The following is a 22416-nucleotide window of genomic DNA, read 5'->3' as shown; positions in this document are numbered from 1 at the left end:
AAGCATGAAATAAGTGGTACCATTTTAACACACTTAAGTATACTGCTGTTACTAATACTATTGTAATAATATGTTAATAAATTTTTTTCTAGTGAAGTACAACTTAAGCCGTTCCAAAGAAATACACTTAGGTATTATACTTTTGTAATGGGGAACTGAGCTGGCCATATATTATCAACTTTAAAGGGTCAAACAACTTCAATGCACCATGGCATGCTGTTGAATTCTCACCCTAACTATAAAACATTTGATTAATTGGTGCCTTTAGTGCATTTCAGACCACTAGGGACCTTTGTAATCGGTTTTTCTTTCCCCTCACAGTTTTCTGATGTAGATTTCGCATTCCAGGTATGACCATAACATGGCAGGTTGAGTTGTATTCGGTAATACCGCTTGGTTTTAGAAAATATGCCTTGAATATCAAATAATTTGTCTTGTTCCATGGGCCTATTATTTCACTTATTTCAAGCAAATATCTCCTCAAATATACAGCTCAGGAAAAAGTTAAGAGACCACTCCTAATTTTTCTTAAATCAGCATCTGCACATGTAAGACTTCCATTCCAGTTTCTTTTAAATTCCAACACAGGCACACCTCATTTTACTTAATGAGGTACTGATTAGTTGATTACCTGAACCAAATCTAATTTAACAAGGAAAAGTATAAAAACCGCTGCTGTGGTCATCACTATCCTCTTGCAATAGGACCAGCTGGATGTCAAAAACAGTGCAAGTCATACCTCAAAGGTAATTTGAATGAAAAAATAACTATTCAGCATGACAAATAGTTATTTGTTGAGTGAGGAAATAAGGGTTCAATTCTGGCTTTACTGGTTTGCTTCCATCTGGAAAATGTCAAAGACGGCAGTTCATAAGAACAAGGTCAAGCAACAGACATTGAGGACAACAAAGCTACAGACTGGCAGAGGCCGAAAACGACTGTCCACTGACCAAGATGACCGTCAACTCATTCGAATGTCACTCAACAACCGTAGGATGACATCAAGTGACCTACAAAAAGAATGGCAAACAGCAGCTGGGGTGAAGTGAACGGCGAGGACGGTTCAAAACAGCCTCCTAGGGGCAGGGCTGAAGCCATTCATCAATGAGAAGCGAAGAAGAGCCAGGCTCAAGTTTGCAAAAGACCATAAGGATTGGACCGTAGAGGAATGGATTAAGCTAATCTTCTGTGACAAGTCAAATTTTCAGCCTTGCCCAATACCTGGTCGTCTAATGGTTAGATGGAGACCTTGAGAGGCCTACAAGCCACAGTGTATTGCACCTACTGTGAAATTTGTTGGATGATCGATGATGATCTGGGGATGCTTCAGCAAGGCTAAAAGTGGGTAGATTTGTCTTTGTGAAGGACGCATGAATCAAGCCAAGTACAAGGTTATCCTGGAAGAACACCTGCTTCCTTCTGCTCTGACAATGTTCCCCAACTCTGAGAATTGTTTTTTCCAGCAGGACTATGCTCCATGCCACAAAGCCAGGTCAATCAAGGTGTGGATGGAGGACCACCAGATCAAGACCCTGTCATGGCCAGCCCAATCTCCAGACCTGAACCTCATTGAAAACCTCTGGAATAAGTTGATCAAGAGGTAGATGGATGGTCACAAGCCATCAAAACAAAATCGAGCTACTTGAATTTTTGTGCCAGGAGTGGCATAAAGTCACCCAACAGCAATGTGACAGACTGGTGGAGAGCTTGCCAAAACGCATGAATGCTGTGATTAAAATCAGGGTTATTCCACCAAATATTGATTTCTGAACTCTTCCAAAGTGAAAACATTAGTATTTTGTTGTTGAAAAATGAATATTAATTTGTTTTCTTTGCATTATTTAGGTCTGAAAACACATTTAGTTTGGTTATTTTTACCAGTTGTTATTTTCTACAAATAAATATTCTAAATGACAATATTTTTATTTGGAATTTGGGAGTAATGTTGTCATTGGTTTATAGAATAAAACAAAACTTTTCATTTTACTCAAACACATACCTATGAATAGTAAAACCAGAGAAACTGATACATTTGCAGTGGTCTCAAATTTCTTTCCAGAGCTGTAGTTCAATTTTCTTAAAGAAAATGTTTGCAGTGTATCCTCAGACACACGTTGTCAAACCGTTCTGCTTCTTGTCACACAGCTCACTAAACCAGTAAATATTTGTCAGTAGAAAGAGTATGTGCTTAAGGAGAGCATATTCCCTGGCTAACAACCATGACTGAGCTGGCATGTGCAGATCTACCATAAGGAGTCACTAGCAGTGAGTGAATACATTTTAATACTTTTTAATCCTGACTTTTTTATCCAGGATTTCCTGTGGGAATCCAACCCATAAGGTTTGTATTTCAAGTGGAATGCTCTACCAACTGAGCTATACAGGGCTTTTATTTTGTAGATCTGGATATTTTGTAATTATATGTAAAAAAAATAAAAAATAAAATAAAATGCTTCAGCGGCTAAAAAGTTCATATACCATGAAAAAAATATCAAACATCCATAATACCTATTTACAGCCAGGCTGTAAATAGGTACACTGTAAAAAGTCATCAGTTAAGCTAACTCAAAGATCATGGCTTTTTTTACTAAATGAATCAACAGAATGGCACCAGCAAAGCAACCCCACACCCTCACACCTCCTCATCCCGTGCGTCATGATGGGAACTACACATGCGGAGATCATTCATTCACAAAGACACGGTGGCTGTAACCAATAATACAACTTGAACGCGTCAGACCCAAGGACAGATTTACACCTGACGTCTAACGTGCATTTCTCGTGTTTCTTGGACCATGCAAGTATCTTCTTATTGTGTCCTTCAGTAGTGTTTTCTTTGCAGTGGTTTTATCGTGAAGGCGTTATTCAAGCAGTCTCCTCTGAACAGCTGATGTTGAGATGTGTCTGTTACTTGAACTCTGTGAGGCATTTATTTGGGCCGCAATCTGAAGTGCAGTTACGTTTCTGAGGCTGATAACTGTGATGAACTTATCCTCTGTAACATAGGTAACTCTGTTTTTTTTCCCTTTACTGGGGCCGTCGTCATGAGAGCCAGTTTCAACATAGCACTTGATAATTTTAGCATCTGCACCTGAAGAAACTTTCAGTTCTTGAAATTGTCTAGATTGTCAGTGTTCATAAGTAATTATAGAATAATACAACACAGATAAATCAAGTGTATTCTACTCAAATATCAACATGTTTGACCTTAATGTCTTAAAATAATTATTGCTTATGTGAGCTGTTCTGGTCTTCTGTATACCAACCCTACCTTATCACAACACAACCCATTGGCTCACAGCATTTGTGGAAAGAAATTCCACAAATTAAGCAAGGCACACCTGTTAATTCAAATGCATTGCAGGTGACTGCCTCATGTAGCTGATTGAGACAATGAAAAAACTGCACAGCTGTCATCAAGGCAAAAAGGCTACTTTGAAGAACCTACAATATCAAATATATTTTAATCTGTTTTACACTTATTACTACATGATTTCAAATATGTTATTTCAGTTTTGCTGTCATCACTGTTATTCTACAATGTGTCAAATAGTAAAAATAATGAAATTCCTTTGAAAGAGTAGGTGTCCAAAGGTTTAACTGGGACTGTTTATCAGACACAATTTAGATCCTATTTACCCAAATACTTTCGGGTATATGACAATGCTGACCCCAGAGCCCACATGGATTGGGTAGTGATTATTTTTCAGTAGCAAACGATAAATTCTAAGGTAATGGTGATCTGTGAAATTAAACAGGCCTCATGATTAGGAGTCATGGTAACAACACAGAAATATTTTCTAACTCAATAGGATAGTATATTATAATCATAGTAAGTATTGATTCTTAGGGTAATTGAGGTCCAGTATGATATATTTAGAGGCGACAAGCACTTATATAATATGTATATTGTATGTATGTATATATAATAACCATACCTGTTTTGTCTGTTATAAGGGTACTACAAAGAGTAATATAACCACTTGTAGAAGATTTGATATTTTAACACATGAAAGCCTTTTTATTTATCAATCATAATGTACATTCAAAAGAAATCTGACAGTTAAAACATGGAAATATTGCATTATAATTTCACCCCGGTAATCAAGAAGTTGGTAGCACTTAGAAATGCATGCAATCAAATGGGTATTCTTTCACACATTCTAATATACTGTTTTTTTTTTATTTTTTACAAATGACACTTTCTTGCATTAAAAGTGTTAGATTCCAAACAAGAGTAACTCACATGTTACAGTTTTGTGAATATCCAAAGCCAATGACCTCCTAAATCTGCCACTCTCTATACCATCCCACTGCTTAGGATAGAAAACCTATCAATTGATGCTGCATGTATTACCATGAATGCAACAAAGTAATAACTTGAAAGATGTCTGGTGTCATTTGATTTAATTAAAGCAAGGCTTGTGGTTTTAGGCACCGATTCTATCAAGATTGGTTAACCCACATTTTCCTTCATGGTCATTATATGCTTGCATAACACATATTTCAAATAGTAAACACTAAATAACATTAGTGAATCTTGTTTAGGGGCATGTGTGTATTTTTGTGTATATTATATATATATATATATATATATATATATATATACACACAAACATACACACATATAACCTTAAGTTAAAGTTATGGTTACTAAAGGAACAGTGGGCAAATCATTCTGAAGAATACATCTCCAGAATACTTCACTACATTTAAAATAGAAAATGTTTGGCTGAGCTGATAATTATTTAGGAATAGCTAAACCACTACTGTCCAGTTAGACCAGTCATTCTGACCAGATCTCAAACCACTGGTGGTATACAATATTCTCTGATGCAGGAGGCAAAAGTCCACACCACGGTTGGGCTTATGAAGGCAGCGATGCAACACGGTTTCCAGCTCTACCTCATCTTCTCTCTTGGCAGTTTTAGAGACCCGGGATCTTCCACTGACCAGCTGGCGTTGTTGAGGGTCATGTGCGCTGCTTTGGAGGGAGATGCTATCCTCTCGCATGGGTTAAAGTCTGAAGCCTGAAGGCAAGCGCACATGGATGAGTCAAGGTGGATCATACTACAGTAGGTGTGGGGTGAGTACAGTCGGTTTGAGAAAATCCCAGGGTTAGCCACTGGGGCCTATCTGCAGCCGCTCCTGCTTATGCTGGGCTAGCCACTGCAAGATCTTCTGCTTCAGCTCCTCGTTGGGCCGGATCTGGTCCATGGTCAGAGGGCTGCGGTTGAACGGGTCCGTTTGATCGCTGTAGGGAAATCCAAATCAATTATTTGGGATGTCTCAGAGAACATGCACAGGCTAAGGATCAGTTTGGCCTTTGAGATCACAACAAATACGACTACACGGACAGAGGAGAGACCTGATCCTGGATCAACAGTCTTACTCCGAGACGTCCCATACGTATGGTTCCCGGGAAGGAAAACGGTATTACCCTGTAAAGGTGTCAGCGAAGTCGCTTTACCTGAGTAAGTGGCGTGCTATGGTGGAGCGATCGACCGTGACATTGGAGGAGGGCAGCAGCACCGGGTCCAGCATCAGTGTAGACATAATTGGGTCAAGAAAGTTGTCTGGTGCGTCCGCATACGTTTCCTCATCCTGGAGCTGTTGATCTGCATGAGACTGGGGCAGTCGATGGGCTCGGGTTAGGATTCAGGACACCGACGGAATTTCTCGTTAAGAGGACAATGGAGCATAGAGAGTACAGATCAAACCTTTATTTTGTCAGCAAGGAGACCGAAACCCACGATCATGTCTCCAGGCTTGTTGATCTTCTTCAGGACCCGGACGGTCTGAGAGAAGAGGGTGGGAGAGTAAGAGCGTCCATCTTTTGGGACAGTGGCACAGAAATTCTGTTCATCACTGCCAAAGAGAACACAGAGTTGGTTAGACGTGTGGCAATCCCACTTGATACAGGTGTTGTACAACAGATCAAATGGCATCAACCCAAACATGTAAAGCCTGGCCTCCTGTACAGTACTGTGCAAAAGTCTTAGGCACCTGAATGTTGAACTACGGATGTTCCTCACTCAAAACTTTCCTATTCAACTTTCTGGAAAGGAAAGAAAAAGGTGCAGTGGTCTCTTAATTTTTTCCGGAGCTGTGTGTATATATGTATATTATGTATTATTATGTATTATCTATTATTATGTATTTTTTTTAAACAAATTAACACTTACTATCCAAATAAATGACTTTAATAAAATTTTCAGGTGATTAAGATTTTTGCACATTGCTGTATTTCTAAAACCCTCTGAACAAGGGTGTGAAGTACAGATTGAAAAAGCAAGCACTCAAAAAAGATAAGCCTTGTCTGAGACAATATTCTTAATACACACACACACACACACACACACACACTGGGAAATGTACCCCAGATGAAGGTAGATGGTGCAGATATCAGAGACCAGTTGCTCGGGCTTGAAGTCAAACTCGCTGAAGTCTTTCACCTTCAAAGCGCCCATTTTGGGGCCAACCAGGTGCTGCAGGAAGTGATTGAGCATGGAGATAATCCTCTCAGCCATGAAGGGGTGCACAAAAATACCCTTGATCTCTGGGGTACCATGCAGAGACAGAATATGAGTTAATACTGCTTCTGGTTTCGCTAATTAATTGCACAGCGATATACGAATACACAAAATCAATGACTCAACCGCATTTTGTTGTGACACCTTCACACAAGCAGCGGTCCCAACGTAGATGGGGAAAAATATCCAAGATATTATCGAGTCATTGTGAATGCCTTCATATTTCCTCTGGAACGGACCTGATGTAAGGAAAGCTAATGTGCCGATGGTCTCATTGGACATGATGTTATGGAAGCGAGCCAGCTGCCCCAGCATCTGTAGACTGGACTCCTTCTCCCTGTGGGCATCGGGGGCCAGCCCCTCCCACTCGCCTTGGTCCTTCTCCAGCTGCAGAAGCTTGATCTTAGTCAGGTACTAACCAGAGAGACAAGGGCCGGGTCAGATATGGGTGGTGACAAAACCGCTACAACTGACACTGTGGCAATGTACTATATATTCATTCAACCTTAAGGACTGGTTATCTGGACACAGGTTAAGCCTGAATCCTGAACGACGCATTAGAAGTAGCTCTTGCTTTTTAGTCCAGGGCTTGCTTTCATCCAGTTGGGCCTTGTTGTGTTTAATAAAACATCCGCGGGCCTAGACCTGTGCCCGTGTCTCGTGTTGTTGCAGTGGATGCTTTAAAAAACGGTTTCAATGGTAGACTTGGGCCCTGAAACTGACCTACATTGAAATGCAGTTGCTCTGTGGTGTCATGGTATTCATGTCACAGCACTGTATAACAGCCTGTTCTGAACTTGAGCACGGCGCACAGGAACTTGCCTCCAACACTCCAGCTAATAGTGTTTATTTATTTATTTAACCTTTCCTGTAAAAGGTTGCCTCATTGAGAAAAATCATTGAGAGAGACCTGATCCAAACACGATCGCTGTGGGGAGGGTGACATTTATTAAGCAACTAGCAAATGTTTTCTTGTTTTCGTGAGGGAAACGCTGCACCTGCCTGTCATTCCTGCACCAAAAGTGGAACGGGTATTAATACCATTCCTGTCATTAAAATGAGCCTGTACTCCGATTTAAAGGGGTACTGACCACCCCTAAAGATCGTTATAAATCGATACTATATGTAACAAACCAAACGTGCTGGTGATGAATCCAAAACCAACGCTGAGCTCCTCACCTGTATAGCTTCGTCGAGTAGAAAGATGGCGTCATTCATCAGGAGATTCAGATACCGCAGAAAGAGTGGAGGACTCATGGCCTCAAGGTTTTCGGATGCATAAACAGCCAGACGCTGAAGTAAACAGCGTTCCACATTAGAGTTTGGGTACATAATGGTGCAGGGATTAAAGAGCAACACCTGCATGTGTTCTGCTGTCTCAAATAAGTATGGCTTTACATGTGGCACCACCTAAATAACAAAGACAAAAAAGAGGAAAGGGTAACTAGCTTGCCTTAACGCTCTCTCTGTAGCTCTCCTTCCCCCACATGTACTTGAGGATGGGATACATAGGTCTCCTGTAGTTGAACTTCTGTTCAAACTGGTGAGGGTCACCTGAAGATTAAAGTCACATCACAAAGGAACTTGAGCCTCATCAAAAACATTTCCATTCCATCACACAAACACATAAATGCATTGACACGCGCCACCTCGCACAGAAATAAACCCACCAGTGAATTCAATGTCCACAAACACTGCAATGAGTGCCTCAGCCAGGTAAGGGGCGTGGCGGTAGGAGCAGAAGACCCTTTGGCGCTGAAACATGATTGGCTGAGCAGTGCCGATAGACACTGCCTCCATATGAGGCATCACGGCCTCCAGCACTTCTGCCAGCTTTGCCCGCAAATGAGGGTTCTTCATCCTGAGTGGTTAAATAACAGGAACGTAATCTTAATGGCAGACGCATAGACATGTATACAACTTATTTAAGGACTTAGGATTTTGGTTAAAGCAACGAACACGTAACTCAAAAGTTGCTAGAATGAGTCTGAGTCGGCAAGATGGAAACCTGGTGTTCTGGTCATAAGCAAAACAATAAACCTTAACTGGTTTGGTAAGTTTCCCTGCTTAAGAGTCTCCTTAATGATTAAAATGCACATGTGTGCACTTTGAAGAAAGTTCATTCTTGGGGCATCGAGCAACTCAGTGAACAGACTTGACAGATCACTAAACATTTTATTCAAATAAAGGGCTTCAAAACCAAAAATGAAGCCTAGGAACATCAAATCCAGAAGAGTAACTGTGTTAACAGCCAATAAGAAACTAAATTATGTGTGGTGTGGGAAGATGTGTAAACATTAACCCAGGGGAACTATTTACAGACATGTCAACATAAGGGCTGGTGCAATGTTCCTTCTACAGAAATGAGAAAAACAGTAAACCAAAGAGGATTCCTCAAAGAAAAAAGGCTATTTTAGACTTCGGGGTAAGAGGTTATGTTTGAAAGTTAGGATTAAGGTTTGGGGTTACCGTTTAAGGAAAATAGAATCTTCGATAGGAATACATTATTGTTCATATACTTTAAGTTTGTTTTCTCGATGGCCGTCCCTCTCTTCCCTACCTGTCCACGTTTCCCATGAACATAGTGATGAAGTTGAGGACCTGCTCCAAGCTCTCGGCAGAAGACTCCAGGACCTCATCGGCGAAACGGCGGAGGAAGACGAAGAAATCCCCCAAGTTTTCTGCAAAGAACTCTGTAGACATACAAGAGTCCAATTCCAAATAAACAACCTCTCTGAGTAGTCATACTATAAAACCACTCACTGCTCCCGGTTAACCACCTGGTCAAAATAACAAATATGTTTTGGAGGACACGTCCTGATCTTAAACTCTCCCAAAAATTTCATTTTAGGCTTCCCATAACATATCTACTCAAGGTTGTAGCCAGTGAGGTTTTTGTCTATCCTGAACAAATCCTCTTTTGCCACTGGCCGTTTTAACAGTTCATCAGCCATTTGTTTATGACATAGATACAGTATCTATCAATATAGGTGACAATCATTCGAGGCTTCATTAGCGTTATTTTAGCAGCAGGATATTATGCTGGCAGCACTCAGATTTTCTTTATCACAATAAAAGCCATAACTGAAATGTATAAGGCAATATAGTTAACAATCTAGTCTGTGAAAAAGAACACAAGAATAACATTGGAATGGATATTTAAAAATAAAATGTACAGACAAGATTGTTAACTATATTAACTTATATATTTCAATGATGGCTTTTATTTTGAAAAAGAATATCCTGCTGCTAGAAGAACGGTAACGAAGCCTCAAATGGCCATCACTAACGATAACTGACTTTTCTGTCAAGTAAAAAGACTGTTTTATTTGAGACTTCCTATTACGTCGCAACGAGAAGTTGTAGTCAGCGACGTGTTTTCTGTCCCATAATGCCTTTCGACTGTTACGGGAGGCGAACGCGGGACCTGTTGTTCTGGAGTCTGCGTCTCTAACCACTAGGCTATTTAACAAGGGGTAGTCAGTCAGTCAGCCAGACAGTCACTCCCTCACTAAGAGACATTCGCTCTTCTTAGCCGGCTCCACTTACGCGGTCCGGCAAAAAAGGATCATGGTGACATTATATAAATTATGCTTAATGCTTTTACAAAGTTGACGGAAGGTTCCACATGCCAAGACAGTCACGTACGATTGTCCCGGTTGAATTCACAGAGAAAGCCAGTAAATTAATTGAGAAAAACATAGCATATATGAAATCTACAGTGACAGATGGTGAGGGGAGTAGCTACCTGGTACGTAACACAGCAGGCTGCTTTGTAGTGGTGCCAGGGGAAAGGAGAGCTGGACGTGCTCTGGCCCCTGGTTGTTGAGGCCCAGCTGGACCAGGAGCGCGGCGCTGGAGGCCTGCAGGTTGAGGCAGTTCTGCAGCATGCCGGGCTGGGTGACCGCCGCCTTGGTTGACAGGTAGACCGTCATGAGGCGCTCAAACTGCTCGCGGAGCTGCTCGGCTGCTGGGCCACCCGCGAGCTGGGCTTCCCGCCATGTGCCCTGCAGCCGGTGGAGGGACTGGTTCATCTTGACCATCTGCTCATGGAGTCTGGACACACACACACACACACAACACAACGGTCACAGCAGGCACAATTAACAAAAGGTACAGCTGTTATAATACAAGTTATTAAGAGATTGTCACAAGCACTCTACCAAGGAGCAGGTTCCCCCGGGACAGACTGATCCTATTTGGGACTCTATAAAATCTGCTGATGAAATCACGCAATCAAGACATTGAAATAAAAATACAGTGTTGAAAAAGATATTTAATTTTGCTAAATGCATTGAACATGAACTCTTTTCCAAAAGTCGATCACAAAATAAGAGCAGAATAGAATAGGAATAATAGAATAAGAACTAGCATAGTAGATCAAATCTTTCAAAATAGTTCTGAATGCAATGTGAACTACAGAGACAATGACAAGGCTTATGTGTTAGAATGCCATCAAAATTATTTTTCCATCCAGTAAGATTGTAAACTGTATCACGTATTTGGACTGTAAACTGTATCAAGCGTGAAGAGCACAGCTCAGCAACAAATCCTTCGGGTGCTTAATTGAACATACTGGATTTCTTTCCAGGTTTAAGTATTGTTATGGACTTAATTCATCCAATTTTGCCATTTCACTATTAAAAAAAACATGTTTTCAATGAAATTACACAAAAATAATCACAGATTAATAGATTCATACCAACTCCTGAACTGGATTATAATAAGACAATATCCACTTATATCCAATATCCACAAAATCTGTCTCAAGGAACAGGCTTAATCTGTTTCAGAAAAAACAAATGTAAGGCTAACAAAACCTGCCACTCCATGCTCCAAAGCTCATCATATCACTTTTGGCTGCTCAGGTCAGAGGGCAGAGCCTGCAGTGCAGCACCTTTGTTTATATTCTGTGATGGTTAGTGAGTTATTATTAGCCCAGGAGTTACAGTTTAAATATTGGTCAGCAATGGTGGACTACTTCCTAGAACAGAAACACAGTTTTAAATGTGATCAGCTAAAAAGCTTATTCATGCCAAAAGGGGCTGTGTTACATTTAATGAAGGCTTGAATATACAAATAATAAAGGTGTAGGGTAGCCAACATGGTTGTATTCTATGTAGGCCTTTATTTTGTTAAGTGATGTTAAAATTATTAAAATAAAACATATACAAGCTACTGAGGTATATCACAGAAAGCTATTTCTGTGTGAAATGTTATGGGATTTGCTCCACTGGGTTTGCTGGTGGAGCACTGATAGACCCAGTTTATGCTCAAATAACCACAAAAGCCTATTGGCTATTGTGTAAAACTGCAACAAATTGGGTCAGCCTCAGTGTTTTCACTGTAAACGTGTGCCTGAAGCTGCACTTCTAAGCCACTTTCTAGTTTTCAGGCATGAAATTTAAATGAAATTAAGGCAGATAAGAAATAGAGCGAAACATTCCCTACTTTACTTGAAAAAAACAAAACATTTGTATTTCACCATAATTCAACCTGTATCTGAATGCTGTAACCTGTCCATTACCTGTGGAAGCCCAGGTGCAGGGTCATTTGGGTGAGGATGAGGTTCTCAGTCAGGAGACTGTATGACTGGGGGAACTCCGGTGATTGCTGGGGGGGGATAGGGATGAGGCATGTCTCCTTGTCCAGACCTAATAATCAATGAGAAATGGAGCATTCTTTCAATACAGAATAGAGCAACAACTCAAATGACCCACACGCACGTGCACACAAACGCGCGCAAGTGCACACAAACGCACGCACACGCACACAAACGCGCGCACACGCACACAAACGCGTGCGCACGCACACAAACGCGCGCGCACACACAAACGCGCGCGCACACACACACACAAACGCGCGCACACACACGCGCGCACACACACTCACACAAACGCGCGCACACACACACAAACGCGCGCACACTCACACAAACGCGCGCACACTCACACAAACGCGCGCACACTCACACAAACGCGCGCACACTCACACAAACGCGCGCACACTCACACAAACGCGCGCACACTCACACAAACGCGCGCACACTCACACAAACGCGCGCACACACACTCACACAAACGCGCGCACACACACTCACACAAACGCGCGCACGCACACTCACACAAACGCGCGCACGCACACTCACACAAACGCGCGCACGCACACACACACAAACGCACGCACGCACACACACACAAACGCACGCACGCACACACACACAAACGCACGCACGCACGCACACACGCACAAACGCACGCACACACACACAAACGCACGCACACACACACAAACGCACGCACACACACACAAACGCACGCACACACACACAAACGCACGCACACACACACACAAACGCACGCACACACACACAAACGCACGCACACACACACAAACGCACGCACACACACACAAACGCACGCACACACAAACGCACGCACACACAAACGCACGCACACACACACAAACGCACGCACACACACACAAACGCACGCACACACAAACGCACGCACACACAAACGCACGCACACACAAACGCACGCACACACAAACGCACACACACACAAACGCACGCACGCACACACAAACGCACGCACGCACACACAAACGCACGCACGCACACACAAACGCACGCACACACAAACGCACGCACACACAAACGCACGCACACACAAACGCACGCACACACAAACGCACGCACACACAAACGCACGCACACACAAACGCACGCACACACACACACACACACAAAAAGGATGAATAGTCGCCCTTGGGCGAGGAACCTCGAGCATGAACGTTGCGGTTGCGCCTCTCTTCCTCGCTCAACTCCTTGAGGGCGCAGTAGGTGGGGTTGAAGGTGAGCAGCTTGGGCGAGCGCGGCCGACAGAAGGGCTGGCACAGCTTGAGCAGAGCAGCGCCCAGGTTTAGGAAGAAGGCATCCGAAGCGTACATCTGGAAGAAGATCTCAGGCATCTGGTTGGCCCAGATCTTAGTTCGCCCAGCATTGGCCTGCAAACAGCTGCCAAGCCAGGAGAGCAACAGGTGGCGCGTCTCTCCTGACTGCTGCAGCAGGTTCTTGAGAAGTTGGTGCAACTTGTCATGGAACTGCCCTATGAACTGGAGGAGCAGCAAAACGTAGACAGGTCATTAACTAGGCGAGAGTCGTCTACTCTAAAGCTACCGTTGAGTATTTCAACTGATAATAAAATGGCATGTCAGCAGTCAAGTTTTCAAGATGAGCTTTCCTTCCTAAAGACTTTGACGACTGCTGACATGCACTCTTTTAGAGGGATTGTACAGCAGCTGATAGAGCACGCCAGCGTTGTGGGTTGTATTCCCACAGGGGTCACAATGAAAAATTATGAAAATATATTCACTCACTACTGTAAGTTCCTCCACTGATTTACATTAGTGGAATAACATACCATATAAAAAATTACAGTTTTTCAGTGAAGTAAAATTTGAACACCACTGGAGTCTACACTTGTTCCTTGTTCCACTGATGTGTTTTTACAATCCGGTGGTGGAATATCTGTATCCAGCTTCCACTTACATTGTCAGAGGATAATTTAAGCATTCCTTTTTCATGTTCAATTCAGAATCAGAATCAAAAGAGCAATCATCAATGCAATGACACCATGTTATCGTCTGACGCCTGTCGAAATAGGGTTAAGACAAAGGGACATCGGTGTCGGGACCTTAGCATTAGGCCGGCCCCAGGCAGTAAGACTGATATACGCCAAAGTGGGATCCATTCCAGGTGGCACTCTATTCCCGATATAATACAGAGGCCGTTTTTCTAGTGCTCTTACCTGGTGTATGTTGGACTCCTGGACCTTCATTTCCTGTGGACTGGAGCGCGATGGATTGAGGAAGAAACTGTGGCCCTCCACCACCCCTGGTGTCTTCAGCAGGCAGGAGATATTCAACACTGTGCCGAGCAGGGTCTTCTGATACTGGAGCCCATTGTCCGGGTCTTTGGGTTGGATGTGTTCCACTAGTACCTAAGGGGGAAGACATTTTCCATTGTATTAACGAAAAGTGATCAAGGTTATTAAATGAGCCAAACGAATACAGTCGTCTTGGTCATTATAAACCGGTTATAAATAGAATACGGTGCAGTGAAAAACAATTACTGGTTCATATATTGACCCTGAATGCTATCTCAATCAAAACGAAATCTTTTATGAAGTGAAGTGACGTTTTATGTCATTTTTGAAATATGTTGCAGGCATCAAACAAAAAATTGGCATGTATTTTTCCAAAAACAACACAATTTCTCAGTGTCAACATTTGATATGTTGTCTTTGTACTATTTTCTATTAAATATGGGGATACATTTCCACATCATTGCATTCTGTATTTATTTGCATTTTAAGCAGCGTCCCAACATGTTAGGAAACAGGGTTGAACACTTAATGACAGGTTGTGTTACCTGTAGTTAGAATGACCGCAACCAAATGCTTCTTGAACATGTTGATACGTTTTACATCACTGTGAAGGACCTTTTTTGTGTTTCACTGCATTGTAGAATCAACTAACAAACATGGTTAAACAAAACATCTGAAAGAGTTACGGCCTTGTATTCCCCCCCCACCCACCTTAGCGATGTCTTTCTGTTGGCTGAAGTAAAGGAGCAGGTCCAGGTAGGAGAAGAGCAGAAGATGACAGAGGTCCAAGTCTTTCACACGGCTGTGGAAGATATCCAACACAGGCCCTATCACCTCCTTGAAGGTTCGCACCTCCTGGTCAGCTAACAGGCCAGCAATCACTTCCTCCACAAACTCTACCACCTCATCCAGCTCTGTGGTGCAAAATAAAAACATGTCCAGAAGCTTGTAGCCCCCCACACACAGCAAAGTAAGCAGCACACTCACTAGAACCAATCAACAAGTAGTCCAAATAGTCACAACTAGTTATTTCATCAGTGGTGGCAAACCTAGCTTTCTTTAGCTGTTGAGATGGAACTAAACAGGGACGTTATTAACCGAAGAGACTCACGGGCTCGGCCCACTCCCTCCAGCAGCAGATCCAGCAGCTGCTCGTACACATTCTGGCTGACGTAGATTTCGGGCGTGAGCAGGACCGTGCGTGTGTTAGAAACGGTCAGGTTCTTACAGCGTACAGCGTACGACAGCAGCTTCTCTGGCACCTTGGTAACCTGACAGCGGAAGGAGAAGATAATAGCACCGTTACACATTGTCATGTCTAGCATTACTCTGCACAGCTCAGTGCACATATATTCTCTAAACCGTCAAGGCAAAAATCACTGATGGTCGCACCTTTTCCTGACTCAATTGAGCCCATAATAAAAAAAAAGAAAAAGAAATTAGGAGAGAGTGAGTGAGAGCTATGTAGCTGAGCCCACCTCCTCCTTGGCTCTCTGGAAGCAGGCGTAGAGGAATGGTATAGCACACTTTTCCCCGGCATCTCGGTCAGCAGAGAGGTTCACAGCATTACATGAGGTCATGTAGATGAGGTGCTTCCCTGGTTCCAGGAGGAGCAGTCGGTTGAAGAGTGCCTAATGTACAAGAAAGAAAATCAGCTTAATTAGCCAACATTCTGAACTTCATGTACTCTATGCTTCCTGTGGAGCAAAAAGGTGCCATTATCTTTATGTACCCTCTGTCTTTTTCTTTTTACTATTTCTTGTTATGCCATCTACTTAAAATGCTTTTTTTTAACTTATTTTGCCAGGCAAGTTGACGGAAAACACGTTTTCAATGACAGCAACAACCAGTGGCAATTATGGAAAACTGCCTTGCTTAAAGACAAAACAACAGATGTAACAAAATTTTGGGCCACTGGTCAGATGCTCTAACCACTAGGCCACCTGACTCCCTTACTGAGGACGTGACAAATACTGTAGACCTAATAAGACAAGAAACAGCAGCAGAAAAGGAATCAAAATAGTTGCACAAAGTGAAAAGCATTAGAGACATTTACTAGGGATGGGAAATGTCAGGGACCTCAAGAAACCATATGACGGTGATACTTAAGTGAAGATACAATATACACATACACAGAGTTTAGCAATATGTATTGCAATTCAACATTATCAATAGTCATACTGTGAAATCCATACAACATACATACACTCACCTAAAGGATTATTAGGAACACCATACTAATACTGTGTTCGACCCCCTTTCGCCGTCAGAACTGCCTTAATTCTATGTGGCATTGATTCAACAAGGTGCTGAAAGCATTCTTTAGAAATGTTGGCCCATATTGATAGGATAGCATCTTGCAGTTAATGGAGATTTGAGGGATGCACATCCAGGGCACGAAGCTCCCGTTCCACCACATCCCAAAGATGCTCTATTGGGTTGAGATCTGGTGACTGTGGGGGCCATTTCAGTACAGTGAACTCATTGTCATGTTCAAGAAACCAATTTGAAATGATTCGAGCTTTGTGACATGGTGCATTATCCTGCTGGAAGTAGCCATCAGAGGATGGGTACATGGTGGTCATAGAGGGATGGACATGGTCAGAAACAATGCTCAGGTAGGCCGTGGCATTTAAACGATGCCCAATTGGCACTAAGGGGCCTAAAGTGTGCCAAGAAAACATCCCCCACACCATTACACCACCACCAGCCTGCACAGTGGTAACAAGGCATGATGGATCCATGTTCTCATTCTGTTTACGCCAAATTCTGACTCTACCATCTGAATGTCTCAACAGAAATCGAGACTCATCAGACCAGGCAACATTCTTCCAGTCTACAACTGTCCAATTTTGGTGAGCTCGTGCAAATTGTAGCCTCTTTTTCCTATTTGTAGTGGAGATGAGTGGTACCCGGTGGGGTCTTCTGCTGTTGTAGCCAATCCGCCTCAAGGTTGTGCGTGTTGTGGCTTCACAAATGCTTTGCTGCATACCTCGGTTGTAACGAGTGGTTATTTCAGTCAAAGCTGCTCTTCTATCAGCTTGAATCAGTCAGCCCATTCTCCTCTGACCTCTAGCATCAACAAGGCATTTGTTCCCACAGGACTGCCGCATACTGGATGTTTTTCCCTTTTCACACCATTCTTTGTAAACCCTAGAAATGGTTGTGCGTGAAAATCCCAGTAACTGAGCAGATTGTGAAATACTCAGACCGGCCCGTCTGGCACCAACAACCATGCCACGCTCAAAATTGCTTAAATCCCCTTTCTTTCGCATTCTGACATTCAGTTTGGAGTTCAGGAGATTGTCTTGACCAGGACCACACCCCTAAATGCATTGAAGCAACTGCCATGTGATTGGTTGATTAGATAATTGCATTAATGAGAAATTGAACAGGTGTTCCTAATAATCCTTTAGGTGAGTGTATATATACACACACACACAAACAAACACAAACACACACACATCTCCAATAATATCATGACATGCAACTGTATGGAGTGTTTGCCTGTCACTAAGCTACCTGCTCGATGTTGTCCATGTCCAACCAGTCTTGGCCATCCATCTCGGCAGCCATTTCCTCCAGAAAGACGCAGCGAGGAGGAATCCCATTACCACCCCTCAGACTGGGGTCACCTGTGGCAAAACAACAGTCAACTCTGAACGGCAGACTCCCTTTCACTCACAGAGAACATGGTCATTCCGGACTCCTGTATCCGGTTCAAGAGCGCTGAGCTGATGTGAGGTGACTCATTCAGCGTTTACGGGACGGCCCTGAAACGGGACACTGTGAGGCCAGCAGCACGGGAATACATTCGATTTAGTCAAATAAATTAAAAATGGACAGACAAGAGCTCCAACATTGGCCCCGCTTTCACGCCAGTCGGTGAGGGATGACAAGCTGGGAGTGCAGGATGAGGACAGGGATCAGGGACCTAAAGGCTCCCCGGATGACACAGCTTTGGAGTTTACTACGCCAATCAATCCTTATCTAGTGCACAGGCACAGGGTGACGTCATGAAGAGAGCACTGCCAGGAAGGAACGCTTGCGCTGTCATGTCCACGAGTTTGAAGAAGCTAAAATCAGACATTGACCATTCCTCAATCCAGCACCTCAGAGGAGTCCAGAGACAACAGAGGGGATTAAAGCAAAGGGGCGACAGAAGGCTTTAAAGTAAACCCAGGGATGTGAACGGCTGATTAACCCAGCCGTTGCTTGTGAATAAGGGACGGCTGGTAAACAAACCGAATGTACTTCAGTTCATATCACTACGCTACATGACTTCAGTGAACAAGGAAGTGGACAACAGATTCGGCGGAAACGAGGCAAAACCCGAAACACACTCCCACTTCCCGCTACTCACTGTTGTCCAGTGTGATGAGGAAGATCCTCTGGATCATGTGGTTGATGTTGAGCTGCTCACAGAGCTCCTGGCGCGACAGAAAGGAGCGGCTTATCTCGGCCACCGAGTCGTCATTGTCCTCGATGCTGTCCGAGTTCTCCGACTCCGACTGGCTCCCCTCCGAGTCATCCGCTGTGACACATTATGATGGCCAGCGAACACATGGAACCACGGGTCATTATCAAGCATCAAAAACCAGTGGGCTTGTAGCATCATATCAGTAAGGAACGTTGAACTTATACAGATCTAACTATAAACTGGGATGGTTCAAATCCTGTTGCAACTGAGAACGTATACCATGGGTATGACATGACAAGCACTTTATATTGCTCTAATTGCGTGGGCAACCAGTTTATAACAGCAACTACGCATCCCGCAATGCGCCGTGCCTAACAACAGCTCTTAGCCGCGATATATTGGCCATGTACCACAACCCGTCTACCTTATTGCTTAAATAATGTGCTGCACAGTTACATCTGGGGTGGTACACCTTAATACCTGTACGATGGTGGTAAGCTAAAGGGTTCACAGGACCCTACTCCAGCCCAGCATTACAGCACCAGTGACAGAGCTAATCACAGTCCTGTTGTGAACCCAATGATTCGAGTCATGTTCATGTAACAGCAAAGCTGGAGCTAAAGCCTGCAGGCCCTGCCACACTGTTTGAATTTCTAGAAAATGGCAGAACCTTCCACACGGAGTATGTTGCCAATTCTCATTAGAATAGATTTTGTTAAAAAAAAATATATATTAATATGAACTGATGTCAGTGTGATTGTTAGCAAGTTGTATGTTACCAACACATCAGTGCCATTCAATTACAGAGAACAAAATAGGGCGACATTATGGTCTCTCAGCAGTCACATGACATTAGGTTCCAGTAAGGACTCATGACTCCCGGTTTGTCGAATAGGTAGATCCTTAACATTCAATAAATTTCGGAGAATGTGGAGAATACAAAAATCGCATTTAAAATTCAATTTCGATCACCCTCCCGAGTACAACATTTCAAACAGTCCAGGTGGGTGAATACTTACTGAATCCACTGTACACCCTCCAAATTATGTTGTGGTTTGTCAATAATAACAACCAAAATGTTGCCAGGGTAACGTGCCAAGTAGATGTGGCGCGCATACAGAGGCTGACGCATCCATTCAGGGTAGATTACAAGCGTAATGAGTGTAACGCAAGTCATTGGGTCTGTTTGCATAGCTGTATCATGCCTTATCACAGCAATTTTTATTTTTTATTGACTTTGTAAATGTATTATTTATATTGTACACAGCTTCTACATTGTTAACATGAAGCTACAACATTATAACAGGGTTGTTATCGTAACCAATGTAGGCTGTTGATGTTATGTAGATTAAAAATTGGCTACCAACACATTTATAACAGTAAAGGTTTTGTAATGTCATATCTGTGGGATAAGTTCTCTCTTACAAAACGGGAAGTTTTAATCCTGAGTGCTAATCGGCCAACAGCCTTGGTATACCACAGGTATGACGTTAAATCACATCTTCCTGCCCTTGTTGTGTTTGTAACCAGTTTCTAAAAGCAATAAGGCATCTCTGGGGTTGCAGGCATATTTGCGCAAGGTGTCATGCCTTAGAACTGATCTTAACAATGCTATATATGCCACACCAGGTCATGCCTATTCCTTAGATGTACCACGGCTTTCAGCCAATCAGCACTCATGACTTGAAGCACCCGGTTTGTAATAATTAATTAGTTAACTGCTTTAGCACCCCAGGCAAAACACATGGCATGGCGCTGCATGAAGAAACTAAAGAGACACAAGGTGTGCTAAACAGATAGGCACAAGCCAAATTTCCCAAACGGTAAATTTGGCAAGCGCTTATTTAGTAGAAGTGTTCAGAAAGTGCAGTTAGTCCAAACCCAGCCCAGTTTGAATCTATTCTTTAAAACACAGACCCTTTTTGGGTTTGGTATTAAACCAATATTAATACACTAACTTACAGGGTGGATCACCGTGGTGTGAAGGTGGTTTCTGGCCCGATGCGAACTGCTTTGCATCGGCTAGGGAACCGAAGAGGGCAGCAAAGGGGTTGCGGGAGATGTTTTGGTTGTTGTTGCCCTGGTCTGTCATCTCAGTGGAGCATTGACTCCATCCACAGGTGCTGGCACCAGCCTAGTAGGACAGTAGATACACAGTAGTACTGGACACGTTGTACTTTACATTAAACGGCGTAATCTATACTCACTGTTTCAAGTCAGTCAATGTGAGGCAGTAGCTTATATTAGAGTACACCGGGAAATCCTTACAAACTTGGAGATATATAGAGGCTATTGGGGAAACCCAGATGGAATACATTTCTAAATTGTAGGGGAATAGCTGGGGAATAAAAAAATGCATTAATTTGCTTAATAACATCTATTAATGCTGTCTTGACTAGCACATATGTATTTAATAAGGATGTTCCCTGTTCATAACAGCTGTTAACATGGCAGTCGTCCATCTTATACTTTAGATGTTATACTGTTGATATACCAATTTGTAAACATTATATTGCGTTGAAAATGTCCTGTCAACGTCAACTGGTACTAAAATAAACCACCACTTGACACCTGTCAAACGTGGTAGTTAGCAACATACATAAACAACTAGGTTGCTAACTAGCAACTAGCTAATTAGTACCTGGCTAACCAAAAATATGACATGATGTAGCAATCACAACAAACCAAAAGCAGTTTCGTTCGTTCAACATGTGAACTATGCGAGGAATAGGAACGTATCTAGCCAACCAATTATTCTTCAACGCCTATAATCTTTTGCATAACTCGACTCGATGAGCACGCTTATAATTATGCAAGCTAACTATCAGTGAATCACCCGTTCAGCTCAATCTACGCTAGCTAGGTAGCAGCATTAGTATGCGTCGTATTTAGCTAGCTAACGCGGTTAACTAGGCTAGCAGCTGCACAACACATTATTAGCCAGGTAAGCTGTTAAAACCTCAGCATTTTGTCGGTTACATGGAAAACCTAACTTTTTTGAGAGATAAAAATAAATAATCGAATACCGGAATATTGTCATACCTGGAACAAAAGCAGATAGGTGTATTTCAATAAGTTAGAAATGCGTTTGTCTGCTCACAGTCAGATCACCAGTAAACACAGAGGCGTGAACACGTCATCAACAAGGGACAAGTGTTAAACCATGAAGGGCTGTATTTCGTATTCTGGTATTGGGTGCTCATGGTACCCTTGTCTGCACTGATTTGGTATTCGTTAACTAAACATTTGTTCTCGTGGAATGGAGAACAAACCTGGGTCTCGGACCTGAAAGGCAAATACGATATGCATCAAGAAAATAGGATTAACCCACTTGGTGGGAACTGTAACATGCCTCTCAAAATTCTTACAGAACGGGCTCAGTGCTGCCACCGTGATGGGGAAAGACACCGAATTATTTGAATGCATTTGGGTGTGACTTCTGTACCTACTACGGGAAAAAACATTTTTTTAGCAGGTTTGTTGATATCAAGGGAAAAGTCAATAGACATGATACACATCTATTTTTTTGCAAGAGAAAGATGGTTTCACTGAGCCTGAATAATTTTCATTAGGT

At 42.8% G+C, this 22416-nt stretch overlaps 1 protein-coding gene across 2 annotated transcripts; it reads right to left on the bottom strand.

Moving 5' to 3' along the window:
• Nucleotides 1-3993: 3993 nt before the first annotated feature.
• Nucleotides 3994-22030, bottom strand: ube4a (ubiquitination factor E4A (UFD2 homolog, yeast)). 2 transcript variants are annotated; one of them, XM_010871989.5, is made up of 20 exons: nt 21885-22030; nt 20805-20976; nt 18786-18956; nt 17945-18057; nt 15901-16053; nt 15534-15693; nt 15134-15336; nt 14345-14536; nt 13316-13649; nt 12061-12187; nt 10282-10589; nt 9094-9226; nt 8204-8394; nt 7987-8087; nt 7713-7826; nt 6773-6947; nt 6379-6559; nt 5721-5868; nt 5471-5628; nt 3994-5254 (listed from the first exon to the last, which is right to left on the bottom strand). In XM_010871989.5, the coding sequence occupies exons 2-20, from the start codon at nt 20932-20934 to the stop codon at nt 5119-5121; spliced, it is 3228 nt and encodes a 1075-aa protein (XP_010870291.1). In that variant the 5' UTR covers nt 20935-20976; nt 21885-22030; the 3' UTR covers nt 3994-5118. The 2 variants fall into 2 exon arrangements, with proteins under 2 accessions (XP_010870291.1, XP_010870300.1); XM_010871998.5 differs by lacking the exon at nt 21885-22030 and adding an exon at nt 21528-21672.
• Between the last annotated feature and the right edge of the window lie 386 nt (nt 22031-22416).

This window comes from Esox lucius, chromosome 1 (assembly GCF_011004845.1).
Source record: "Esox lucius isolate fEsoLuc1 chromosome 1, fEsoLuc1.pri, whole genome shotgun sequence".
Taxonomy (NCBI): Eukaryota; Metazoa; Chordata; class Actinopteri; order Esociformes; family Esocidae; genus Esox; species Esox lucius.
The sequence above is the reverse complement of the archived record's forward strand: the minus strand, read 5'-3'. Positions and strand labels throughout refer to the sequence as shown.